The 21,854-nt window shown below is 32.7% G+C and overlaps 2 protein-coding genes across 3 annotated transcripts; one reads left to right on the forward strand and one right to left on the reverse strand.

The window, feature by feature from the left end:
- Positions 1-3,946: 3,946 nt before the first annotated feature.
- On the reverse strand, positions 3,947-7,524 carry eIF2Bdelta (eukaryotic translation initiation factor 2B subunit delta). 2 transcript variants are annotated; one of them, XM_014360843.2, is made up of 7 exons: positions 7,371-7,524; positions 6,925-7,254; positions 5,996-6,546; positions 5,745-5,872; positions 5,483-5,660; positions 4,397-4,577; positions 3,947-4,268 (listed from the first exon to the last, which is right to left on the reverse strand). In XM_014360843.2, the coding sequence occupies exons 2-7, from the start codon at positions 7,130-7,132 to the stop codon at positions 4,063-4,065; spliced, it is 1,452 nt and encodes a 483-aa protein (XP_014216329.1). In that variant the 5' UTR covers positions 7,133-7,254; positions 7,371-7,524; the 3' UTR covers positions 3,947-4,062. The 2 variants fall into 2 exon arrangements, with proteins under 2 accessions (XP_014216329.1, XP_089450186.1); XM_089594060.1 differs by lacking the exon at positions 7,371-7,524 and having other exon boundaries at positions 6,925-7,348.
- A 4,208-nt stretch (positions 7,525-11,732) lies between these two features.
- On the forward strand, positions 11,733-14,860 carry LOC149374327 (serrate RNA effector molecule homolog). The gene is made up of 4 exons (XM_089594066.1): positions 11,733-11,764; positions 13,878-13,944; positions 14,030-14,208; positions 14,284-14,860. The coding sequence occupies exons 3-4, from the start codon at positions 14,102-14,104 to the stop codon at positions 14,549-14,551; spliced, it is 375 nt and encodes a 124-aa protein (XP_089450192.1). The 5' UTR covers positions 11,733-11,764; positions 13,878-13,944; positions 14,030-14,101; the 3' UTR covers positions 14,552-14,860.
- The last annotated feature ends 6,994 nt before the right edge of the window (positions 14,861-21,854 follow it).

Below are 21,854 nucleotides of genomic sequence, written 5' to 3' on the forward strand. Positions count from 1 at the left end.
TCTGATTTTTCGCGGGTGACTGTTTAAGGACGTTCGGTAGAGATAGCGGGGGGAAACATGCGGGGCAAGGGGAAACCAGAGATGAGTGAAGAGTTGACAACGCCGTACGGGTCTTCAATGTATGAGTGTTTATGTACACGCATCAGGTGTCCGCTCGTCTGCTGCGTCGGTTGCGACAGTGTTATACGTGTATGTTCAATGTTTTTGTGATGAAGCAGTAAGTATTTGACTTTGATTCGTTATAAAAATGTAATGAAAATGAATAAATAAGTAATTGAAAAGACTTGTGACCGTTGTATTTATATTCGTAGATTTCATTCGTAAAAAGGCCCAAAACCAAAAACGGTATAACCTCCAAACTACGACAAATGAGAAAGGAACAGAAATAATCATAAATTTGAAATTTTATAAGAAAAATAAACAACGTGCTACACACATGTAAGCTGGTATTTTATACGAAAATGTATTAATATTTACGATAATATTGAAATATGTACTGATTGCCGTCCTAGAGCATTTTGAATTTCCTGCCACTTGCAACGTTGCCATTGCGTTTTTATCAAACTTTTATTTATTTTTTTATATATTAACGAATCAGACGATCGTCACGAAACTTGGTATGCATTTAACTCATAACATTATCTGTGACAAATGAAAAAAAATTGGCGAAATTCACTGGGCCAATTTGCTTAAAACTGAGTTTTAATCAGTTTTCCCATAAGCGACTGTGTTATAATGACTGAGCTCTAAGATTTAATATCTCGAAAACAAAACAGACGAACCTCTTAAAATTTTGACAGGTTTATTAAAACAACAACGAGAACTTCTGGTCAAAATTTCAGAAAAATTCACTGGAACATTCTATCTCTACCGAACGTCTTTAATTTCTGCTATTTAAAATTTTGATTCGCAAAAATTAGTTTCTTAACTATAGCTCTTAAACTAGAGTCTTCTAAAACACATTAAATGTAACAAATATAGCTGTTAAAAAAAAACTACAAAATACCGTAAGAATATTTTTAATTTGGATTATTTATTTATCTGTTAAGTTAAAGAAAAAAACCTTAACATAAGACATTTTTTCAATTATTAATCAGCAATAACCTTTGTATCCAAATGTTTCCAAACCAAGCGTAAAGTGTGTATCTTCACAGTGCTAAAAAACGCTACAAATTTCTAGTTGATCGCCTGAATAGTTTTCGCAAATAGTCGTAATTATTTATTAAAATAGTCTCTTTGTTGATAAGCGGTCATTTTTTTAGGCATCTCGGAATGATGATTTTATGGAGCTTATCTTCTTTTAGAGTTTTTATTGTTAAGGAGGTTTGGGAGAAAAGTTCAAAATAGAGAAACGCGCCAAAAAAAATGTATCTTGTATATGTAGCGATTGTTATCGCCTACTTGAGAGAGAATAAGGTGTTTCGTCCCGAGAGCACGCCAGGACTCATCAGTAAGGCTGATGACGTGCTCCCTGCCTTAGACACAGAAGGGGTGTGGGCTTAGACTATCTCGATCGCGCTTATATAGTAATCGTGCGGGAATTTTGCCGCTTGACGGGAACGAGCTATTAGGGGCTTGGCCACCTAGCGAGTAGAGCCTGAAGCGCGAGAGATGTGAGACCATAGAGATATAAGGATAGAGTGCGCTACAGGCTGAATACAGCGATACGGTAAAAGAAAGAGATGGTTGCCGAGTGTCCTCTCTGTCTCTTTCTACCCGAGCACTGTGATTGGCTGATGCTCAAGAGGCAATAACCTATGTCAGTAACTGCCGCTGACGGCCAGAATACCTCCTTGAGCAGCAGCCATTCAGCCAATTACAGCGCTCAGCTAGAAAGAGATGGAGAGGACACTCGGCGACCATCTCTTTCTTTTACCGTATCGCTCCTCCTTACGTACATTATTATAGTTAGCGCACTCTATCCTTATATCTCTATGTGTGAGACGCCACATATATTTGAGCATATTAGGAGTGCACATGAATTTTTCAGATTTTTTACCAGGGGAAATTTTTGAAAAAAAAATTATGAAATATTGACAGTTCAACACGGTCTCTTAAGAGAGAGAAAGGTTAGGTTGGCATTTTAATTGAAATTGAGGTATATTCTAAATGTGTTGGAATAAAAAAAAAACGTTTTCATAGATAACTTGGTACAAAACGAAGATGATCGACAAAAAAAAAATCAAGCTTTGCCAGGCATTTTTCAAAAATACAAGCAGTTACAGTCGTAAAGTTTCAAGTTTGTTGAGTGCAAGAGGAGCTGCGCGGGCAGGGGGGACTCCCCGTTCCTCGCCTCTCTGAATGAAATTCCCAAACCTCCTTAAGTATGATTTGTACCTTATAGATTTTTGCAAATTAATTTGTTTAAAAACGCCTTTGAAAAAGAGTTACGTTTGAACATTACAAATAAATAGATTAATTTTCTCATTTTTATCGTACATCATCATGACTTAGTTCATCGTAAAGCTGCAATTTTTCTACGAATTAAAAAAAAAAGTAGCAGTTTTCGTCGGATAAGTGCCATCGTCCCCGGGGCTATTTTGCGACCCAAGGCCCGAAGGACTTCATGTAGCCACGGAGCGATGGCGCTTTTGTGTCGAGTCCTAGTTTTCCTACCGAGGGCATACCCTACCAGCCTCTGAAAAACGCCCGAAGTAAAAAAAACTCTACTGACTTTTCATAGTCAATCAATCATTTATTTATCTAATAAATGTACAAGTCATGATGTCAACTTATCAAACCGTTGTTTTTTACTGACTTGAAAATAGCAAAGTTTTTTTCGTTCAAGATTGATAACGTGTGTTGACGCCATCCGCCGATACTCAGCTGCTTGGTTTCGGTCTCCGGCCCTTCGAATTGCATCGACCGAAAAAAATGCATTATCTCATCAGCAACTACACGTCGTAGAACCTTTTTTTTATTTGGTAAGTATAGCTCGGGAAAATAATCAGATTGGACTTATTTTAAATTCTCGCAAAACTATTCCAAGCAACTTATTTAACAATAAATGTTTTAATAAAATAATGATCGGTTCTTTGATATCTAAATGCAATCCACCCCTATAGAGGAAATCCACAAAAAAGGGATACTTTTTGTGGATTTTCTCATACGTCATTATACATGAGTATGTAAGTTTTTTTATTAGTGCACTGACCTACTATGGGTGTATACACCATTTCTTTTCTATTTTTTAATAAATAAATAATTTCTTAATAAAATTATCGTTATGTGCTTGAATTTTGTCGGAATAAATTTAAAAAAATTCAAACCATTAGCACACGCTGTTAGTAATTAAATATGATTAATATAAGCAGTAACCTCAATAAAATTTTTCTATTGATAACTGTTAAGAAACAAAGAACTAGAACACGATTTGATAACTTTAAAATTTTCCAAAAAAATAATACAATAAACTCAAATATTTAGTGGAACAGTGAATCTACTAAACTAGTTTTTACGTTAGGTTTGTTTCATTTCCCTTAACAAAATTTGTTTAATTATTGCGTAGATTAAAAACAAAAAGCCCGGGTAATTAGTAATTACATTTCACTGACTTGAACAACTTTTTTGTTTGAGTAAAAGAATGGGCGAAATAAAATTATCCACCAGTCACGGATCTTTTAAGGTATAATTTTGGATTTGTTTCTGATATGTCACTTATTATTAAATTTATCAAGGCCAGTAGTATACTTTTTTTTTTTTAAGTTGTATCGAAGATTTTTAAAGTTATTGTACGTAAGTATTCGCGTCTCTGGCTAAGTTTTGATTATCTATGTCATCAGTCTCAGTTATACTAACTGTAAAAAAAAAATACTTCCGCTTGTTCACGTATCATTACAGTATCACGTATTACTATGATATCTTACGGTCAATTTGCGGTCCCAAGGAAATCGTATGTTTCCTTGTAAGGTCTTGGTAATTAAATCGCAAAGATGTCACTTGCAGGTAAGTTAATATTCAATCCAGTTTATTACAACAATTCATATACATACAGATAATTTATACAATTTATAGATACATAAATCAGCCAGATGTAGAAAGTGCTAGCTTATAGCTTTTGCTTTACAAGCTTAAATTCGCAAAATAATTGGTAGCTACACTTGTACACGGCAAAATTGCTATTTCTGTAACAACGGCTGTTACCAGTTCTGCTGGTGTTACATCATACGTTATATTGAGTAGATTGAGCGTCTTTCTGCTGGTCCAATTAGATAAACACGATTTTTTCGAATCGCTAAACGTATTTTTTACGAGTTTATCCGAATCGCCTATTGAACATGACAAAGAATATTATGATTAGAAATCCTTTCATGACAGGACATTAATGCCCAATGATTGGTAAAAAAAAACGAAACAAATATTTTATGAGAAAAAAATTCATAAATGTGTAACGTACCTATTTCATTGAAGACAATCGAGTCCGTTTGGACGCGTTTGCAAGATTTGTGTGTTTCACAAGCCACGAGAACAGGAACGTTAAAAGCGTTAGCCATTAGGGCTACTTCCGCAGTTCCAACTCGCGATATAACAGCACCGTTTGCTAGAATTGCGTGAGCTCCTAGAAATACCTTACTCACCTAAAAATTTGATGATTATTTTAACAGTGAGTGAAATGAACCAATTGTGCAAAATAATAGCATCCCATAATTTTAAGCCGATACAATTTGTGAGATAATTGTTACTGTGACAGAAGGGATCACTATTGTGTTGAAATGGCACTCACTGACTGTTAATGCATGTGAATTAAAATTCGATCGAGTTCTCAATTGTTATTGTTGGTAAATCTCTTAATCCAGTTATTTTTCAATAAAAATGTTATGAGTTTTTGAAAATACGTATTATAATTCTAATAGCATAGCATTAAAGTACAAGGTATTCTCAAGAGCTGCAGAAAGTTTCAGATCAAGTTGCAGTGCTCATGAAGTTGCATTAAAACTTCATGAATTTTTTTTTCTTGAATACTATAAACGCGATCTTATACAAACTTATCTCGTAAATAAATGAACAAGTCTATTTACAACAGATGTTTGTAAAACTAAATACGTAATTATTAATTATTAACAAATATTTATTAATCATCAGTGTGTAGTCTTTAATCGTTAGTAATTAATTATTTATCGACTACAAGACATCATTTTTATCGATGGATGATTTATAGTAAACAACTGAAGAAAAAGAGACTCAACTATACTTATAACTTTTATCAGCTAAATTCAATGAATATAACAGTGTATTTATGAGCAAAAAGTATTTGTGAAAAGCGACTTGATTCCAAATTACTTTCTTTCTTGAGTAGAAAAATAAAAAAGAAAAAATTAGAAAACTGGAGTCATTCATATAATATTGTAATTAAGCTTATTTTAATTAAAATATTTTTGCAATATAGTTCAATCCTACATGTATTATCTCGGGCACTTGAGAAATCATAATTGTGTGAAACATTTTAAAAAGTCAATGAAATAAAAATTATTATCAACGTTACCTGTGGCATAATGAAACTAAGTGCGTTGATCAACACATATGAACAGTCAATTCCGTGTTTGACTAGTCGTCTAAGGAGCTCTTTACCTTCTAGCCAAGGCCTCCCATCAACTACAATCACTCTGAATTGTTTTTTAGAGTCATGAGCATCACAAAGACTTTTGTGAATCACAGAAGAACTGGGTAATAGTTTTTTTTTTTTTTTCATTAAATCAGTTCTGCACATGTTAAAAAACGAGTGATTTACAATGACAGTTACTTACAATCCATAAGTTAATATAACATCTCCATTGAAAATTTTCTTTTGAATTGCTTTGGCTATTGCCTTGTCCGCAAGATCTATTTGTTGTTCAATGTAAGTATCAATTACATCTGCTAACTTGAGTTTTGCCTGTAAGTTGAATGGAATCATTTCTTATTCTTTAGAAAAGACATTGCAATATTTGTGTAAAAAGTAGGAGGAAGCAAGGATAGGTTGGAGTAAGAAATAAGAGCATTAGAAATGAAAACTAACTTCTTTGTCAGATATGGTTGCAGGAAATGTGCACATTTTTCTTTGCAAGTGTTTCAAAGCATTTTCCATTGAAACTGAGAAAGGTCTACAAAAATCAAGATACTTTTTCGCTTCTACCAAGCTAGCTTCTAATTCTCTTGTAAAATCAGCTTGCAAAGGGCATTCGAAGTCATTAGTAAGCTGCTTTAGAGCAGCAAGTAGTGCGACACATCTTGCATTACTACCAACAATCACTTTTTCAGCGTACTGTACACCTAATCTGATTATTGCTGGATGAATGTTATTATAACTAGAGTTAAGTAGTCGTGCAATGTTATTCCTGTCAATGTATAAATGTTTGAATAAATCAACAGCATTCGAGTTATCTTTTCCTGCACTTAAGGTAACAGTTTTCTTTGTTCCGGCTTCTTTTTTAACTATCGTGACAGCTTTGTCGTCTTTTTTTTCACACACAGGTTTTTTTATCTTATCAGCTGGCACAGCAGCTTTGGCAGCTCTCTGAGCTTCTTGCACAGCTCTTCTCTCTTCTTTTAACTGTTTTTTACTTTTTTCTAAAATTTACATTAAATTTACTTTCCATGGTTAACTTGAAAGTTTGAGGGCTTCAAATTTTATATTCTTCATTTGCTAAGCTTATTCAATTTATATGATGGCAAATATATGAACATAAACTATATTGGGCAGCAACAAATATTTAAAAAATAAACAATATTCATGGATTTGATAAAATAGTAATGGAAAAAATGTCAGATAAAACGTCTTTATATTTGATCCTTAGCTGTGTACTTTGAAAATATTTCTGTTTATTGAATATGTGTACGTTGCTACAAACTTATTAGCCATTTTGTTTACTTTGACCTTAAAAGTTTTATCTGGCATTTTTTTGTAATAGTAAAACCTATAATCAGCTTAAACATCAAGATAGTTACCAGAACTGTTTTGTGTAACCACATTAACTTTATGGACAGCTGGTTTTTGTTGCACTTCACTCTGTTGGACATTGCTTGGTTGCACTGCCGGTTGACTTGTCTCCCCTTTATCCTTAACATTTTTTTTGCCCTTGGCCAACGCCTTGGCTAATTTTTTTGCTTCTCGCTCTGATTTAATTTGGTCTCTAGATTTTTCTTGAGCATCCATTTCTACAGTCAATTTATCAACACTACAGGAAAAAGAGGAATTGCTGATACGTCAGAATTGGAACTTTTACAAGTTTTTTTGGCTTGTTTGTATTTCGTCAACTGTATGATATTTCTGTTCAGCTTGAAATAAACAATCTACAATTAGTGTCCAGGCCTCCAGAGTACTCACAGCATTAACAGTTGTATTGCATCGTGGAGGTTAATTTTCATGAATTTTGACAGTTAAACATAATCACCTGTTTTTTATAAACTCTTGGATCATTTGCTCTAATGAATAACAAGCACTTCTTGATTAACACTAAAACTTGGGTACATTCGGTCAACAAAATTTATTAAACCTTTTTATTTAGAACTTTTTCTATTTAAATGCAATACATTGCACATGTAAAGTATGTAAACATGTATACATATATGTGTGTATGTAAGGAGACATTTTATGGGTTATGTAGCTAGTGACTATCAGTGCATCCAACCTGCTCACCTACTATTTTTCTAGGGACAGGTGTCGCTGTTAAGTTGGATAAGTTGGCTAAGACGAGTTCATCAGGAGCCGTACCATATAACTTTTTTTAGCTTTGCGGGCCTATGTTATAACATAAGCCGATGTACAGAATAATAGTTATATGGTACGGCCCCAGTATTTGAATAATGGAGCTGTTCACATAGACATTTTTTGCTTAATTCAATGTGAACGTTCATATTGAAAAGGGGGTTCCACTGCTCCGCTAAACTCAAATTGAGTGAACAGACTGAACAGACCTATACTGTGTTCTCTGTCAGGAGCCGTACCATGTAACTTTTTTTAGCTTTGCGGGCCTATGTTATAACATAGGCCGATGTACAGAAAAATAGTTATATGGTACGGCCCCAGTCAACGTAGTTCAACTACGGGAGCCGTACCATATAACTTTTTTTAGCTTCGCGGGCCTATGTTATAACATAGGCCGATGTACAGAAAAATAGTTATATGGTACGGCCCCGGTAGTTACGACCATATATAGGCTTTGTTGCCTGATGGAAAAAGAGGTATAAGCCTATTCACTCAATTTGAGTTTAGCGAAACAGTGGAACACCCTTTTCAATATGAACGTTCACATTGAATTAAGCAAAAAATGTCTATGTGAACAGCTCCAATTTCTAAATGCAAAAAATTCAATCGAGGTGATACTTACTTGTAGGACAGGTTTTAGTATGCGTTATTGCCGCATGATGCTTTTTCAAATTATAAAATGGCGCTAAATTGGCGCTCTTTTTTTTGAACAAGTCAAATAGGACAAGTTTTAGTTTTAACTTTGGCCACTTTATTTGTTTTTGTATTGGCTATTCGGCGCTAGTAGTCGCATCTCACCTCGAATACCTGCCTCTACAGGCCCCGTCACCCTATATGTTTAGAGAATAAAAAGTTGTCATAGACGGAAAAATTGGGACCTATCTACTACTCGAAAATCGACTTTGAAGTGAATACACCTCTCACAAAAAAAGACTAGCCGCCACTTCGTTACTCATTTAAAAAAATATCTTTGATCTAGATCCCGAATGGTGATAATTTTGGGACTTAACAAAAGCGAGAATTTGAGCCAATTTTGTCCACGTTATGAGAATGAAGGTATACCTATATATTCACTTTAAAGCCGATTGTCGGGTATCAGATATGAGTCCTTATTTGGCCGCCAATAATAACTTATTCTCTATCTATTGGGCCCGATGGTAGATAAAAATTTTTGACATTTGGGAATTTTCAGATACAGAATGTAACTTGTCATAGCAATATCGCAGAAACACTATAATCTCTCCCAATCATAAGGTTTTCTCAACTTTTATAAGAATGGAGGCAGGTATTAATTTTTTGCTTCATCTGTACTCGAGTTCTTGGTCTAAAACGTAAAGTATCTGGCAGACCAAAGAAAAGAAGAGTGCTCCAAATAGTTGCAAGTGCCAAAAAGAAACAATGGATATAACAGCTCCATTATGAGTTAGCTGTTGAGTTTGACTCCAGCAGTTCAAGTTCCAGTGATTCAGAAGGAAATTAATTGTTTTTTAGCAGTGGCGATTTAAAGCACTTCAATTCTTTAGTCTGAACATTTGTTTACGTTTGGCAAAATATGACAAATGCTTTATTGTACATCTGGTGGAATTGCCGATTACTACAGCAACAGCCCGAGACCCGAATGGAAATTGAAATTGGGTGAAAAGTTGGGCCAAACTAGAGCTGGTTACTGCCTACTTTGGCCGCGGACTTGGGATCTGACTTTGGGCCTCCGGTGGGTTTCGCCCCGTGATCACCAACTTTTGTGTGCAAATAAGCATATGATATATTGCTATGTATATGGTCAATTCCGCTGTAACTGACTCAAGACTTCAAAAATGAATCTAAAAAAAGTCGTTGCAAAAATTTGTTTACATTGTATTCCCCCATTTCGAACAGCATTCTCAACAAGTACTTACAGCAATTTTAATGTTAAGTCATTTTGTCAAAGATACCACACATTTATAAAAGGTGAGTTTTTGTCAATTTTTCGACACATTATGTCTGCTTTTGGTAAGTACAGGAAAGCTGCTTGCATAATAAGAGTGTTTTTGCCTGGTTTAAATGGAAGTTGAGAACAGGACCTGTCGATGGAATAAACGATTTTGTTTTATTTGCGGCCACCATTTAAAAGTTACAGTGGTTGCTATAAGATATAAAAATCGGTAAATATAAGGTCTTGTAAATATTTGCTGAAAAAACGTTATTTCTCTTTAAACCACTATAGCTTTCAATTGGTGATACAAAAATGTTTTAACTTCAGATGGCTCAATCCCACCATCCATTTAAAAAACTAACTATATCGGTGAGTGCTCTCCAATTGGGGGAAAAATAAGACGGGCCTTGAAGAGAAAATCTATTTTTTATTTTTTTATTTTTCCACGTTCAACAATGTAATTAGATAAAAGCCTTTTATTAATATGTTTTCGAGAAGATAACGATACTTAATACTTAAGCTTTTTTTCCCCTAACCCAATCGGTTCTGTAACACTTTCCTTTGAACGTGCATAACGTACATTTAACACGTGGGATAGGGTGGGGTCATCGGGGCTTTTCTTAATATCTTTTTGTAAATTCATCCAATTATAAAAAAAATTTTTGTTCAAAGTTCTGGCCCTAACGCGTTTTTTACATTCAAATATAGCAATGAGAACCCATATTTTCCCAATAAAAACAAGTTAAAGTGTAATGTCACCTTGAAGTCGAAAAAAAATGGTTTTTATCAGTTTTATCACATGAGCAATATTTCAAGAATCTAAAAACTTTTATTTTGATGTGTAAAACAAAAACGTATCATAATGGCTTGATATTTATAAAAAATTTTGATAAGAATTTTAACAAATTGTTTCAGAATTGATGATTTTAAAAAATGGGCAATCGGAATGGTTTTCATGGGGCAATCAAAACGGTTTGTAACGTTTTTTTGTCTGCTCTAACCTAAAAATAAAAAAAAATAAAAAATACAGTCGTGATAAAACATAACTTATTTCCTACTTATAAAAATTGTGTCTGTATTATTTATTTACCAAACTATTTTTAACTCAGAAATTCAAAAAGTAATGCGCTTTTTGATTTTTTGTCCAGTGGTTTACTTGTATACTATAGGTAATAAATCCAATGATACTGTGTAGAACCGTGGTAGAGCAGGCTTTAGGCCGAGAGCTGGGAATGTTCGTCCTTTTATAATATATGTTGGTGTCGCTTGAACTTGGGATAGCACAATAATCGGACTGCAATGCACCAAGTGAAAGACAAGTACTATATGTCAGCTTGGAGACGTTTAAACTCTTGCAGTCTTAAGGTGGTTCATGCACGACTCCCGAGTCAAATGTGCAACTGAAAAGATAATTTCTATTGAAGCTGTCAATATTCATAAAAATGTTATTAAATATTCTTCATTGAACGAAATAAAGCATCCATGTTACATTATAGATCACAATATCCAATGTTAAGACTTCTAAAAACGATTTTATGGTATAATTTTTGACCTATCATTACAAAAAAAACAACTTTTAGTTTATTACTCTAGTTTTTGATCATCCTGTCCCAGTTCTACGAAAAGTAATCGCATGACATACGGTGACGATTTTCGAACGTCTCGTTCTCGTGATTTTATACTATAAGCCTATCTGAAATTTTGCAGAGAGGTATATAAAAAGTTTGTAAGAAACCTCTCCAAGTCTTATTTTGATCGCCCAGTTTTTAATTTTCGCAGGAACCACCTTAATACGTACGAGAGCTGTAGTAGGCCAAAAAATGTCCGTGTACCGATGATATCGAACCTCTTCGGATTGTTGTCAAGGCCTATTGTCCGATGCACGACTTTTTGACTTAATTTCGGGCCAATTTGCACACTTCACTGTACAGCGAGGATTATTGAATTTAACAATCCCATCGGCATTAGACATTAGTTTGTTATATATGTAGTTTTCAAATAACTTACCCCCCCCCCTCTTCTACTCCAAAGTAAACAGGGACAGTAGCAGCTCTTATCTAATCGCCTCGCTAATCGCTCAACATTGTCGTGGCTTGTATATAATTTACTGCAGGTAATCTCTGCTGCTGGCGGCCATTGCAGACTACACCCAGTACAACAAAGGATAGGTAAGATATTACTACTTTTTTTCTTGACAAGTACGAATTAAATCTTTTTTTTATGCTCCATAAACTATTTGTTAAGTTTTCTATCATTATCATGGATTCACAAGTCAATCTAGAGATCCAATACGCGAAAGTTTTGTGTAAGCAAATACGCACATCATACACGTGGGACTTCATACTCAAAATATGCTCCACCTACTTCCGCACAATTTATGTACACAAAAAGTTGCTCAGAGGAGCTTATTAGCGCATGCATAAAATTTTAAATATCAAAGCTTTTTGCTTGTGGATACATAAAATCAGTTATTCATGAGCAAAAATTTTCATGCACCTCAAAGCTCTTTATATAGGTTATGTACATCATGTAGTAACTGATTAAATACGTTTGTGTGTGTGCGTTGGGTGTACTGTTACTACTTATGTATGCCAATGCGAGTTTTTACTTAATGAAATTTAAATAACAATAGGTAAGGGTAACTACACACGCACGTATTCACATAATATGTAAGCTGTACGAAAGACCTTAACGCATGCAAAAGTTATTGCTCGTCACTGGTTTGGTTACCCAAGCAAAAATTAAACTAGTAAAAAAGTTCAATAATTATTTACTAATTTAATTATTTTATGTATAATATAGTTATAATCATAACTAGTTATAATTACATGTATTATAAAAAATAAGTATCATTATAAATGATAAAAACCCACTCGTTCCTCGTTTTTATTAATTATTAGTTGTTTTACTTTATTTTCACCATAAGTGACATATCGGAAGATTAAAAAAATTAATAAATAAATACTGATAATTATTAAAAATTATAAATGCCTAAAATTTATATATGGCGTGAAAGGAGGCGGAGCATCTTTTGGGCAATTTGTTTCTCTTATAAATTTACTATATGCTACTACAGTATATGGTACTTGTATTTCACATGAACTCAAATTGATGTATTGGATTTTGATCTTAACTGTGTGGCTATATAGACCGGAATTTGTGTGTACTTTTCGTTATGATTACTGTAACTGTTTTGAGTTTTAAGACATTTTCGTAAACGATTTTGCAATTCGACATGTGAAAGGATAGTTCAAGTATACTATGTGTGTTTTTTTTTTTTTTTTTGAGTGGTATAGAGAGGATGATTTTTTTTATGTTTAGCCAATAGCCTAATAGCTACATATGACAAGGACTATGTACATACTTTGTACAGAAAAAAAATGTTATTTGAGATATTTTTTCTAAAACTGTTTCTTCAATTGGTCATATCAAGCAACAACTTGAGTGTACTATATGTGTATTTTTCGTTCTTGTAATTTTAAGCGTATTTTATAACGTGACTTCAACAGTCAGAAACGTCAGTTTTCAATAAAAGATTTTGATCTTATTTCCGAAAAATGCTTTTGTTTTGAATTCGATTATAAAAGTGAACCTGTGACTTTAGGGAAAGTAAGTAGTTTTTTTTTCAACTCTCTTATGCTGACTGCCTAACGTAGTGTTTGTGGCCCAAAGACCCCGTAAGGTTAACCATTGAGGTGGGGGCACGAAGGAGATTGGATTATTTATTTGTTCTTAAGCATTCGACGGATTGTTTTCTGGGGGGCTATCGATATAAAAAAGAGGAACTTAAATTGTAAAGATGGTACCGTACGCACTCTGGAGAAATCGGTTAGGGGCTTGCTTCGTAAGCATAATAAAAAGGGGAGGGGTAGATTCCCAAAATTAGAAATTAATTATCCAACTTTACAACTGATTTGACTTTTTTTTTCTTTTTTTGTTTTTTTGTAAATTTTTGTACTTTAAAACACAAAATAAATAACTTTTTTTAATTCAATGTCTGATTTATAATTTTTTATTAAACAAAAAATAATATAAGAAGTTCATAATAAATGTGAAAGGCTGTTTTAATGTGTGTACGTTTTGAAAAACTTTATCTGGTTTTCATTATGTAACATGAAAATTGTCCACTTAGTTATGTTGAAGTTCTTAAGGTATCTGGTGTTAACAGAAGCTTATTGTTGTTATATCTTAATTTACGTATCTATTTTCACAATTATTACGATGAACCTTATAACAATAATTATTTTCGTTCATAAAATCAATCTCTTTTTACACTATCAGGTTTCAACTTAAGTATCATCCTGAAAGGTTGGCCGAACGAAGAAAAAAGCAGCTTGCTGGACTCAACGTAAGCAGTTTATGTCTTGAAAATTTTAAATAAACCATAAACCATGTAGTTCACCTAATTTATACTTGCCAACATCCATTACAAGCATCCAAATAAAGATCAGACGCCAAATCAATGTGGTATTCTCCACGTCAGAGACGCACCTCCGAATCACAAAATGTCCTACGAAGACGTGGGCTACTGCAAAATGGATCCAGTTCTCGCGCCGGTAGCCTTGGTCTCTCCAGAAGATTATGAGACACTGGGAGTCCAGGATGTTGAAGCGTAATATTTTATGCTTTTTTCATTACTATCATGAAAGTTTTCCAAACATTTCTGATTTATTCAATTACTCAACAGTGAGGTGGAAAAGTTTACCAAAGCACAAACGCGGGAGTCATTGCAATACAAATGGGAGTGTATGCTCTGTGGTAAAAAATTGAATGGTCCAGATTTTGTTCGCATCCACATTCTCAACTCACACGCAGAGAAAGTTGCGAAAGTTAAGTTCGAAGTCGAGTACTTTAACAACTATTTAAAAGATCCTTTGCGACCGCAACTTCCCGAGCATCCGAAGATCGAGACACCCCCAAGAGACAGCTCTATTGATTCTAGATATAAATTTTAAAAGCTGTATTTTGAGGCTCTACCTCAAGTAATTAACTCTTGGTTGAGCTAAAATCTGTCGAGTACGTTACATTTAGAGAGGTTTTATCGAAGTGAGTAAAATCTGTATCATGTTCTAATCTTATGTATTTATTCTAAAAATCGGCTAAATTGATAACATATAGTTTAACACATTTAAGACCGCTTAATTTAATATGGGCTAAGCGAGATCATGTCAATAAGTAGCCACAAAATTTTTTTTTTACAAAAATCAAGCCCTAATTAGACGAAATTGATTAAAGATTTAGAGAAAAAAATTAGAACTACTTAAGAATGATGCCACGTAAGTTACGTGAGATTTGTATAATACTGGAAAGTCAGTACTTCCATTTTTTACTGATTTTTTCAATGAATTGCCTTAATTTTTTAAGTTAAGAATAATTTATATCGATAGATCTACGCCATCTAAGAAACCCGACGCGTTTAGTATTTTTTTTTTTTTTTTACAGTAGATAACACTAATGTCAGATGCTTATCGATAACATTTATCCCTAATGGTCTTGAAAATAATTTTTTAAATAATTCTTCTCCTCCAATAAAACAGTTTAGGTCAATGATAAATTATTAAGTATAACTTATAAAAAGTATTTTAAAAAGTACTCCAAACTTATGATGAAGTATTAAAAATATCGTGCAATTGCCATTATAATTTCTAACAGTCTTATACTGATGAAAAGTTGAGAAAAGTAAAATGTACAAAAGAAATTAATTCTCAATATAATTAAGATTTCATGAAATAATTAATTTGCAGATTAATTAAATTAATAAAAAAATATTGATCACGTATTACTTTTTTATTTATTACTTTTTTTTTTTTTTTTTTTTTTTTTGTATCTGAACCAAAATAAACAATGATAAATCATGTCAGTCAAGAAGTGTAAGGAAATGGCTGAATTTTTGATTTCTCTCAAGTTTTTCATAAAAGTCTACAACTTTCATTTTTTTAAAGATAAAATTCTTATGTCTTTTAACAATTTTCTTAAGTATAATTTTTTTTCTGATATAACTGGTTTATATTTTTGTTGTGTTTATTAAAGCTTCCATACTCGAAGTAGATTTTCAGATAAATTTGCACACAACTTGGCCGCAACCATGACAGATATAGAAATAGTTATAGTATGCCAATGACAACTCGCAGACGATTCGACAGAGAATAATAAGATACTGTTTTGATATTTTTTGACTATTTTATGTTAATTTATTCTTTTGATTTATTTGTTTTCGTACTAACTACAAGTACAAGAATTCTATTAGTATAATTGATACAAAATTTTTCATAGTTAAAATTAGAATAAACAAACAAAAAAGTTACGAAATATAAATTAAACATGATTGTAAATTAAAAACAATTAGGACTTTATATTGTTGATTTAGTTGCATCGTACAAGTAATAAGAACATTTAATGGTAAAAAGACTGAAACAATATTTTAACTATCAAAACTAAAAAATTGTTTCCGTAATTTTTTACCATTTTAAATTCTTATTGTTTGTAACACGCGTTATGCTAAAAAACTCCAAAATATTTGAGGTCAAATTTACTTCAAAGCGTATGTTGCTTGCGAAATTGCTCATACGTACTTGCTCATGTCAAATTAAATTATACCTATAGACATAATTTATAACTTATAGTGGAATAATGTGAATATGATCGAGGTAAGAGCTATGCTTGTTTTAAATGGCGTGGGGGGGGGGCTAATGTTCAAGTGTATGAAACAATCATTAAATTTGAATTAAAATTTAAAAAAAAGGTATATTAAAATTATCTCACGGATATAACTAAATTCAAACTTGCTATTCTTCATTTCTATGAGCGTCAAAAAAATTAACTTAATTAACAACAACTCCCAAACTGGAAAAAAAATTTGGAGAGAATTTTTCTTTTAATTTTTATAATTTCTTAAATTTAACAACTTACACCATACTTGCCAACGATTTTGGGGACCAGATGGTTCTTCCAACAACGGTCCTGGGAGAATGGAATGTCGAGGACACTCTTGACTCTCTCCCACTTCCGATGTTGGAATTATATTTTCGATATGGCTGAACGTCCCTGTGGCTGTCACGCCTACGCTTCGGTAGAGATTTCCTGTCTTGAAATCGATCTGGGCTGTAATTTCCACAGTCTAAATCTTTTCTTACCGAGTCGTATCTGCATAGGCACAGAAGGACAGGTGATTATTAACTGAAACGAGATGTATTTTATTTATAACTGACAGATGTAAAATTACCTATTGGGCCTGTCATCTTCACGATGATTTTCCCTCCAAGATTCAGATGTTCTTCTTTCTCTGACTCTGCCTTCATGTACGACGTAATTCTTGTTGTTCGAATTCGACATGTTTAAACTAAGAATCTGAAATAAAAGTAACAGATACTCGTGCGAATGTTAATAGAAAAAATACACAGGTATTAATGCGCAGATATTATATCAATTCAGTACTTTCTTGACAGCTTTATTAGATTTTTAATTCATGATAAAGGCCATTCGCGAAAAATTACGGGTATTTGGTGGTGCAAAGAAAAAAGAGCGAAAAAAGGGTAGTTAACTAATTTGTGAAAGAAGCCAACTAGAGCCAACATGCTAAGTTCAATTGCAGAGAAGAGTTTCACGCAAGGTTGCGTATGATTGTAAAAATTTGTATGAATTTTAATCAGCTGCTAAACAACCTTTAAATATCTAGTAATAAAGAATACTAATTAAAAAGTATAAATTTTAGTCATTGATAATTTGTAATAGCCATCAGTTATTATTTATTTGGACATAATCGTGAGAATAATTACACCTACTTTGATTGGGTATGATTTTAATTAATATTTAATAAGTTAACGATTATAAACGATATATTACGGCACAATACAATAAAAATAAAATATAGGCTGGCCAGTCCAAGACTGTGCGCTTTCATCGAATCTTCCGGTGATTTCAGAACAACTTTCTACTGCCTATGCTGATTGCATCTGTAACGTCACACTCACATCCATCACATAACATCTCACACTTATTTCTCGTCCATATTTAATACCCAAAATGTAATTGTATACAGAAAATTAAGAAAAACCATCCCGCAGTATAGCTTTCTTCTTTTTCTTCTCACTTTATTGGCTATAGGCTCTCCAAAATAAGAGCCAGTGTGGTCATGACCAGGTTGGGGTATAGCTTTCTTCAATCGGATAGTATGATATGCCAGTGACATATACATATGTTTTTTGACCGATATCATTCAAACGGCAAACGTATATTGAAATAGCATAAAAAATGCCCAAAAAATTTCAGCTCGTTTGACTGTGCCATTATTTTACATATGTTACATTTAAAAAAATCGATATTTAATATGTAACCTTGTGAAAAATAACGTTAAATGGCATTTATATGATTTGTAGGAATCTTCCAATTTTTTGGGTACAAAACATTACTTTTAGATAAACTTATCGAATTTTCAAATAGACCTACAAGTTATTTTTCTAATTAATTTAGAAAGAGGGGATGAAGTGTGCGTGAAAGCATGTAGGTCAATACATCCACATGAGAACAAAAATTGCTAGCTTTACTGCACACATTAGCGTTCTTGTCATTTCTCTGAACTTTTCCCCCGCAGTAACTATGGGAAGAATGTCTTTAAGTCAAAAAATCACTTTAATTACGAATGAAAAAGTTGTTAAAGAATTAAACACAATAAAAATTAATGATTGTATTTGTACAGTACAAAAAAATGTTATTGTCATTTTTGAAAATTTTGAAAAAATATGAAAGAATTGTATGAAAAATTATTTCTTTACTGTAAAAGTAACAAATTAAATATATGCAAATAAATATTTGTTAATACATTGGCAAGGTGCTCTGCTAAAATATACTAATTTCCAAGTTTTTTTATAAAACATTTAAAAAAAGATTATTCTAATGAGTAAATTATTTAGAAATTTAGATCATAATTGAACCAAATGAATTAATATACATTAAATAAAAATTTCTATTAAAAATAAATTACTAACTGTACGATAAAATGAAGTAATTGATTTTTCATTATTAGATAACCTCACAGCAGAGTGGGTAGGGGGGGGGGCGGTGACCAGCATGCAATATGGGGAGGTTCTAAATCACTTAGAAACCTTTTTTCTTTTTTTTAGAATTGGATGAAAGAAAACAAAAAAAGAAATAAAATACATAAAAAATTCATAATGTCTGGCGTGGTTATGTCATGTAGACTACAGAGGAAACCGGAATTACGTCATAAAGGGCGAGGTGACGGGGGAGAATTAAGCAAAATCCACTTCCATCACGCTTTTTCTCAGGGTCAAAATAGGAAATCATTGATTTACCTTCGCGCATAAAGCGCCTATAGAAGTATAACTTCAAAAGTTTGGAGAGTGTTTTTCTTTTAATTTTTATAATTTCTTAAATTTAACAACTTACACCATACTCGCCAACGATTTTGGGGACCAGATGGTTCTTCCAACAACGGTCCTGGGAGGATGGAATGTCGAGGGCACTCTTGACTCTCTCCCACTTCCGATGTTGGAATTATATTTTCGATATGGCTGAACGTCCCTGTGGCTGTCACGCCTACGCTTCGGTAGAGATTTCCTGTCTTGAAATCGATCTGGGCTGTAATTTCCACAGTCTAAATCTTTTCTTACCGAGTCGTCCCTGCATAGGCACAGAAGGACAGGTGATTATTAACTGAAACGAGATGTATTTTATTTATAACTGACAGATGTAAAATTACCTATTGGGCCTGTCATCTTCACGATGATTTTCCCTCCAAGATTCAGATGTTCTTCTTTCCCTGACTCTGCCTTCATGTACCACGTAATTCTTATTATACGAGTTATGCATGTTTAAACTAAGAATCTAAAATAAAAGTAACAGGTACTTGTGTGCAAATGTTGCCAGAAATAATTTTCTCTGTCAGAAACTTGTGGGAATCGCAAGTATCTTATTATTTCAGTACTTTTTTGACAGCTCCATTAGATAAATTCACGATAAACGTCATTCGCGAGAAATCACGTGTACTTGGTGAGGCCAAGGGAATAGAGCGAAAAATGGGGAGTTAACGAATTTGATGAAGTAGCCACTTAAAGCCAACACACTGAATTCGATTACAGAAAAAGTGCTCCGCCTATTTTTACGCAAGTTGGGGTATGTTCGTAAAAATTTGTATGAATTCAAATCAGTTGCTAAAAAGTTTTAAATCATCTAATAATAATTGATACTTATTAAAAAATTTTAATCCTAGTCATTCATAATTTATACAAGTCATCGATTTTGATGTGGTTATTTTTTGCATTTTCCGATTTGTCACTTATGGCAAAAAAAATTAAATAACTAATAATTAATACAATTAAAAAACGTATAGGTTTTTATCATTTATAATGATTATTACATCTTATAATAATGACAATTATAACCAATTATTACTATGATAACGATGTTATAACAATTATTATTGAATTATTTCCTAATTTAATTTGTGCTTGGATTACAAATAACGAGCCAGCGACTAATAACTGTTGCGTACGTTACAATTTCTTAGCAAAGTTCATGGACTAGATAAATACGTGTGTGTGTGTTTACCCTGAGCGTATTATTACTTAAATTCTTATTAGGTAAAAACTGACATTGGAATACGTAACGAGTAACTGTACACACAAAATACATGTATATGCACACAAATGAATTTATTTAGTTACCACATAACATATATATCCTGTATGGGAAGTTTCAAGATGCGCGAAAGTTTTGGCCTGTCAATAACTAATTTCATGTATGCACAAGCAAAAAGCTTCGTTGTTTAAAAATTTTTATTATAAAAGCTGCTACTGTCCGTGTTTACTTCGGAGTAGGTGAAAATGGGTAAATTCTATCAAAATCTTAGTGATGATCAAACTAATTCCCAATGCCTGATTTTATCTCTTTACAATCAGATTTTATTCATATTTTATAACAATTTTGTTGGTCAAATAACATGTAAAATATGCAAAAAGAATTTGTGTATTAGTAGTTAGTATAAAAACAAATGAATCAAAAGAATATAAGTAGACACTGACATCTTATCTTTATAACCTCCAGCCAAACGGTACTTGTTAAAGCTAGTGCTTTTTAAATAAAGTAAAGGTTATGAAAAAGCATTTTTTTTTTTTTTTTAATTTATTAAAATGTAAAAAACTGGAAGGTACAATTGCTTTTACATGTATTATTAAACTTAGTCATTTAGACCCTCCACCTTGCCATCCAGTCATTGTTAGGGGTCTTGACATAAAAGAATAGGTCACGTATATAATACATTTACAATAACAGAATTTTGTAAGTATCGAAATTGTTACTAATTTTCGATATCAGAGGCATAGAAAATTGTTCAAAAACCAATGTAACCCTTTTATTTCATGATAAAAACGAATAACACAATGTATACTGCGATTTGCATGATAATAAAAATCTGAAAGTAAAAAAAAGTAATAGTCACAAACTTGTACAATCATTTTCCTATTTTTCTGTAGTAGCAGTAACGATAAGTAGTGAGTACGCAGGCGATACATTGACAAAATTGACGAATACTTAGGTCATCATCGATTGATCCTACTTTGTTTATTATTCATTGATCCGATTTGAATTTGGATTACATTCTAAAATAAAGTATTTTTGTATTTTTCGGCTTAATGGACCATAAGCCGAGGTTCGTGGCTGGTCAAAAATCTAAACCAGCCACCACTTGCGCCAGAAATTTCTTGATAACTCATATATTAATGATCCAAAATATTTTTGGTCATATTTAATTCTGACGAAGAGTTATGTGGTAATTAAAGTGGTTCCATGTGATTAATTGTATAAGCCAGCCGCAACTTTAATTAACGGATGTAAAATGAAATCTTTATGATTCAAGTACTATTTGCAGAAAGATTAGAATTTATGTTCTACTTGAAATTTGACCGTAAAAAAATTTATTTGTGGTCGATTTTCAATTAAAATATAAATTTTAATCTTACCACAAATGATATTTTTACTAACAACTTTCTATCTTGTCATCGCTCGCCTAAGTTGCGGTTGGTTTTTAAAATTAATTTTATGGCATCACTATAATTACCTCATAACTCTTCTCCAAAATAACATATGACAACAAAATTTTATATCGCCACTGATCATAGTATTTATCAATTGTGGTAGAAGTGGTGGCTGGTTTAGACTTTTGACTATTCTCGGGCCTCAGCACTTGGTCAAGATCGAGAGTCATCGAGAGGTGGTTTGAAATTGGCGCAATGTGTCGTCTGC

This window comes from Copidosoma floridanum, unplaced genomic scaffold (genome assembly GCF_036245765.1).
Source record: "Copidosoma floridanum isolate Cflo_tuat_1 unplaced genomic scaffold, Cflo_Japanese_pri ptg000020l, whole genome shotgun sequence".
Classification (NCBI taxonomy): domain Eukaryota; kingdom Metazoa; phylum Arthropoda; class Insecta; order Hymenoptera; family Encyrtidae; genus Copidosoma; species Copidosoma floridanum.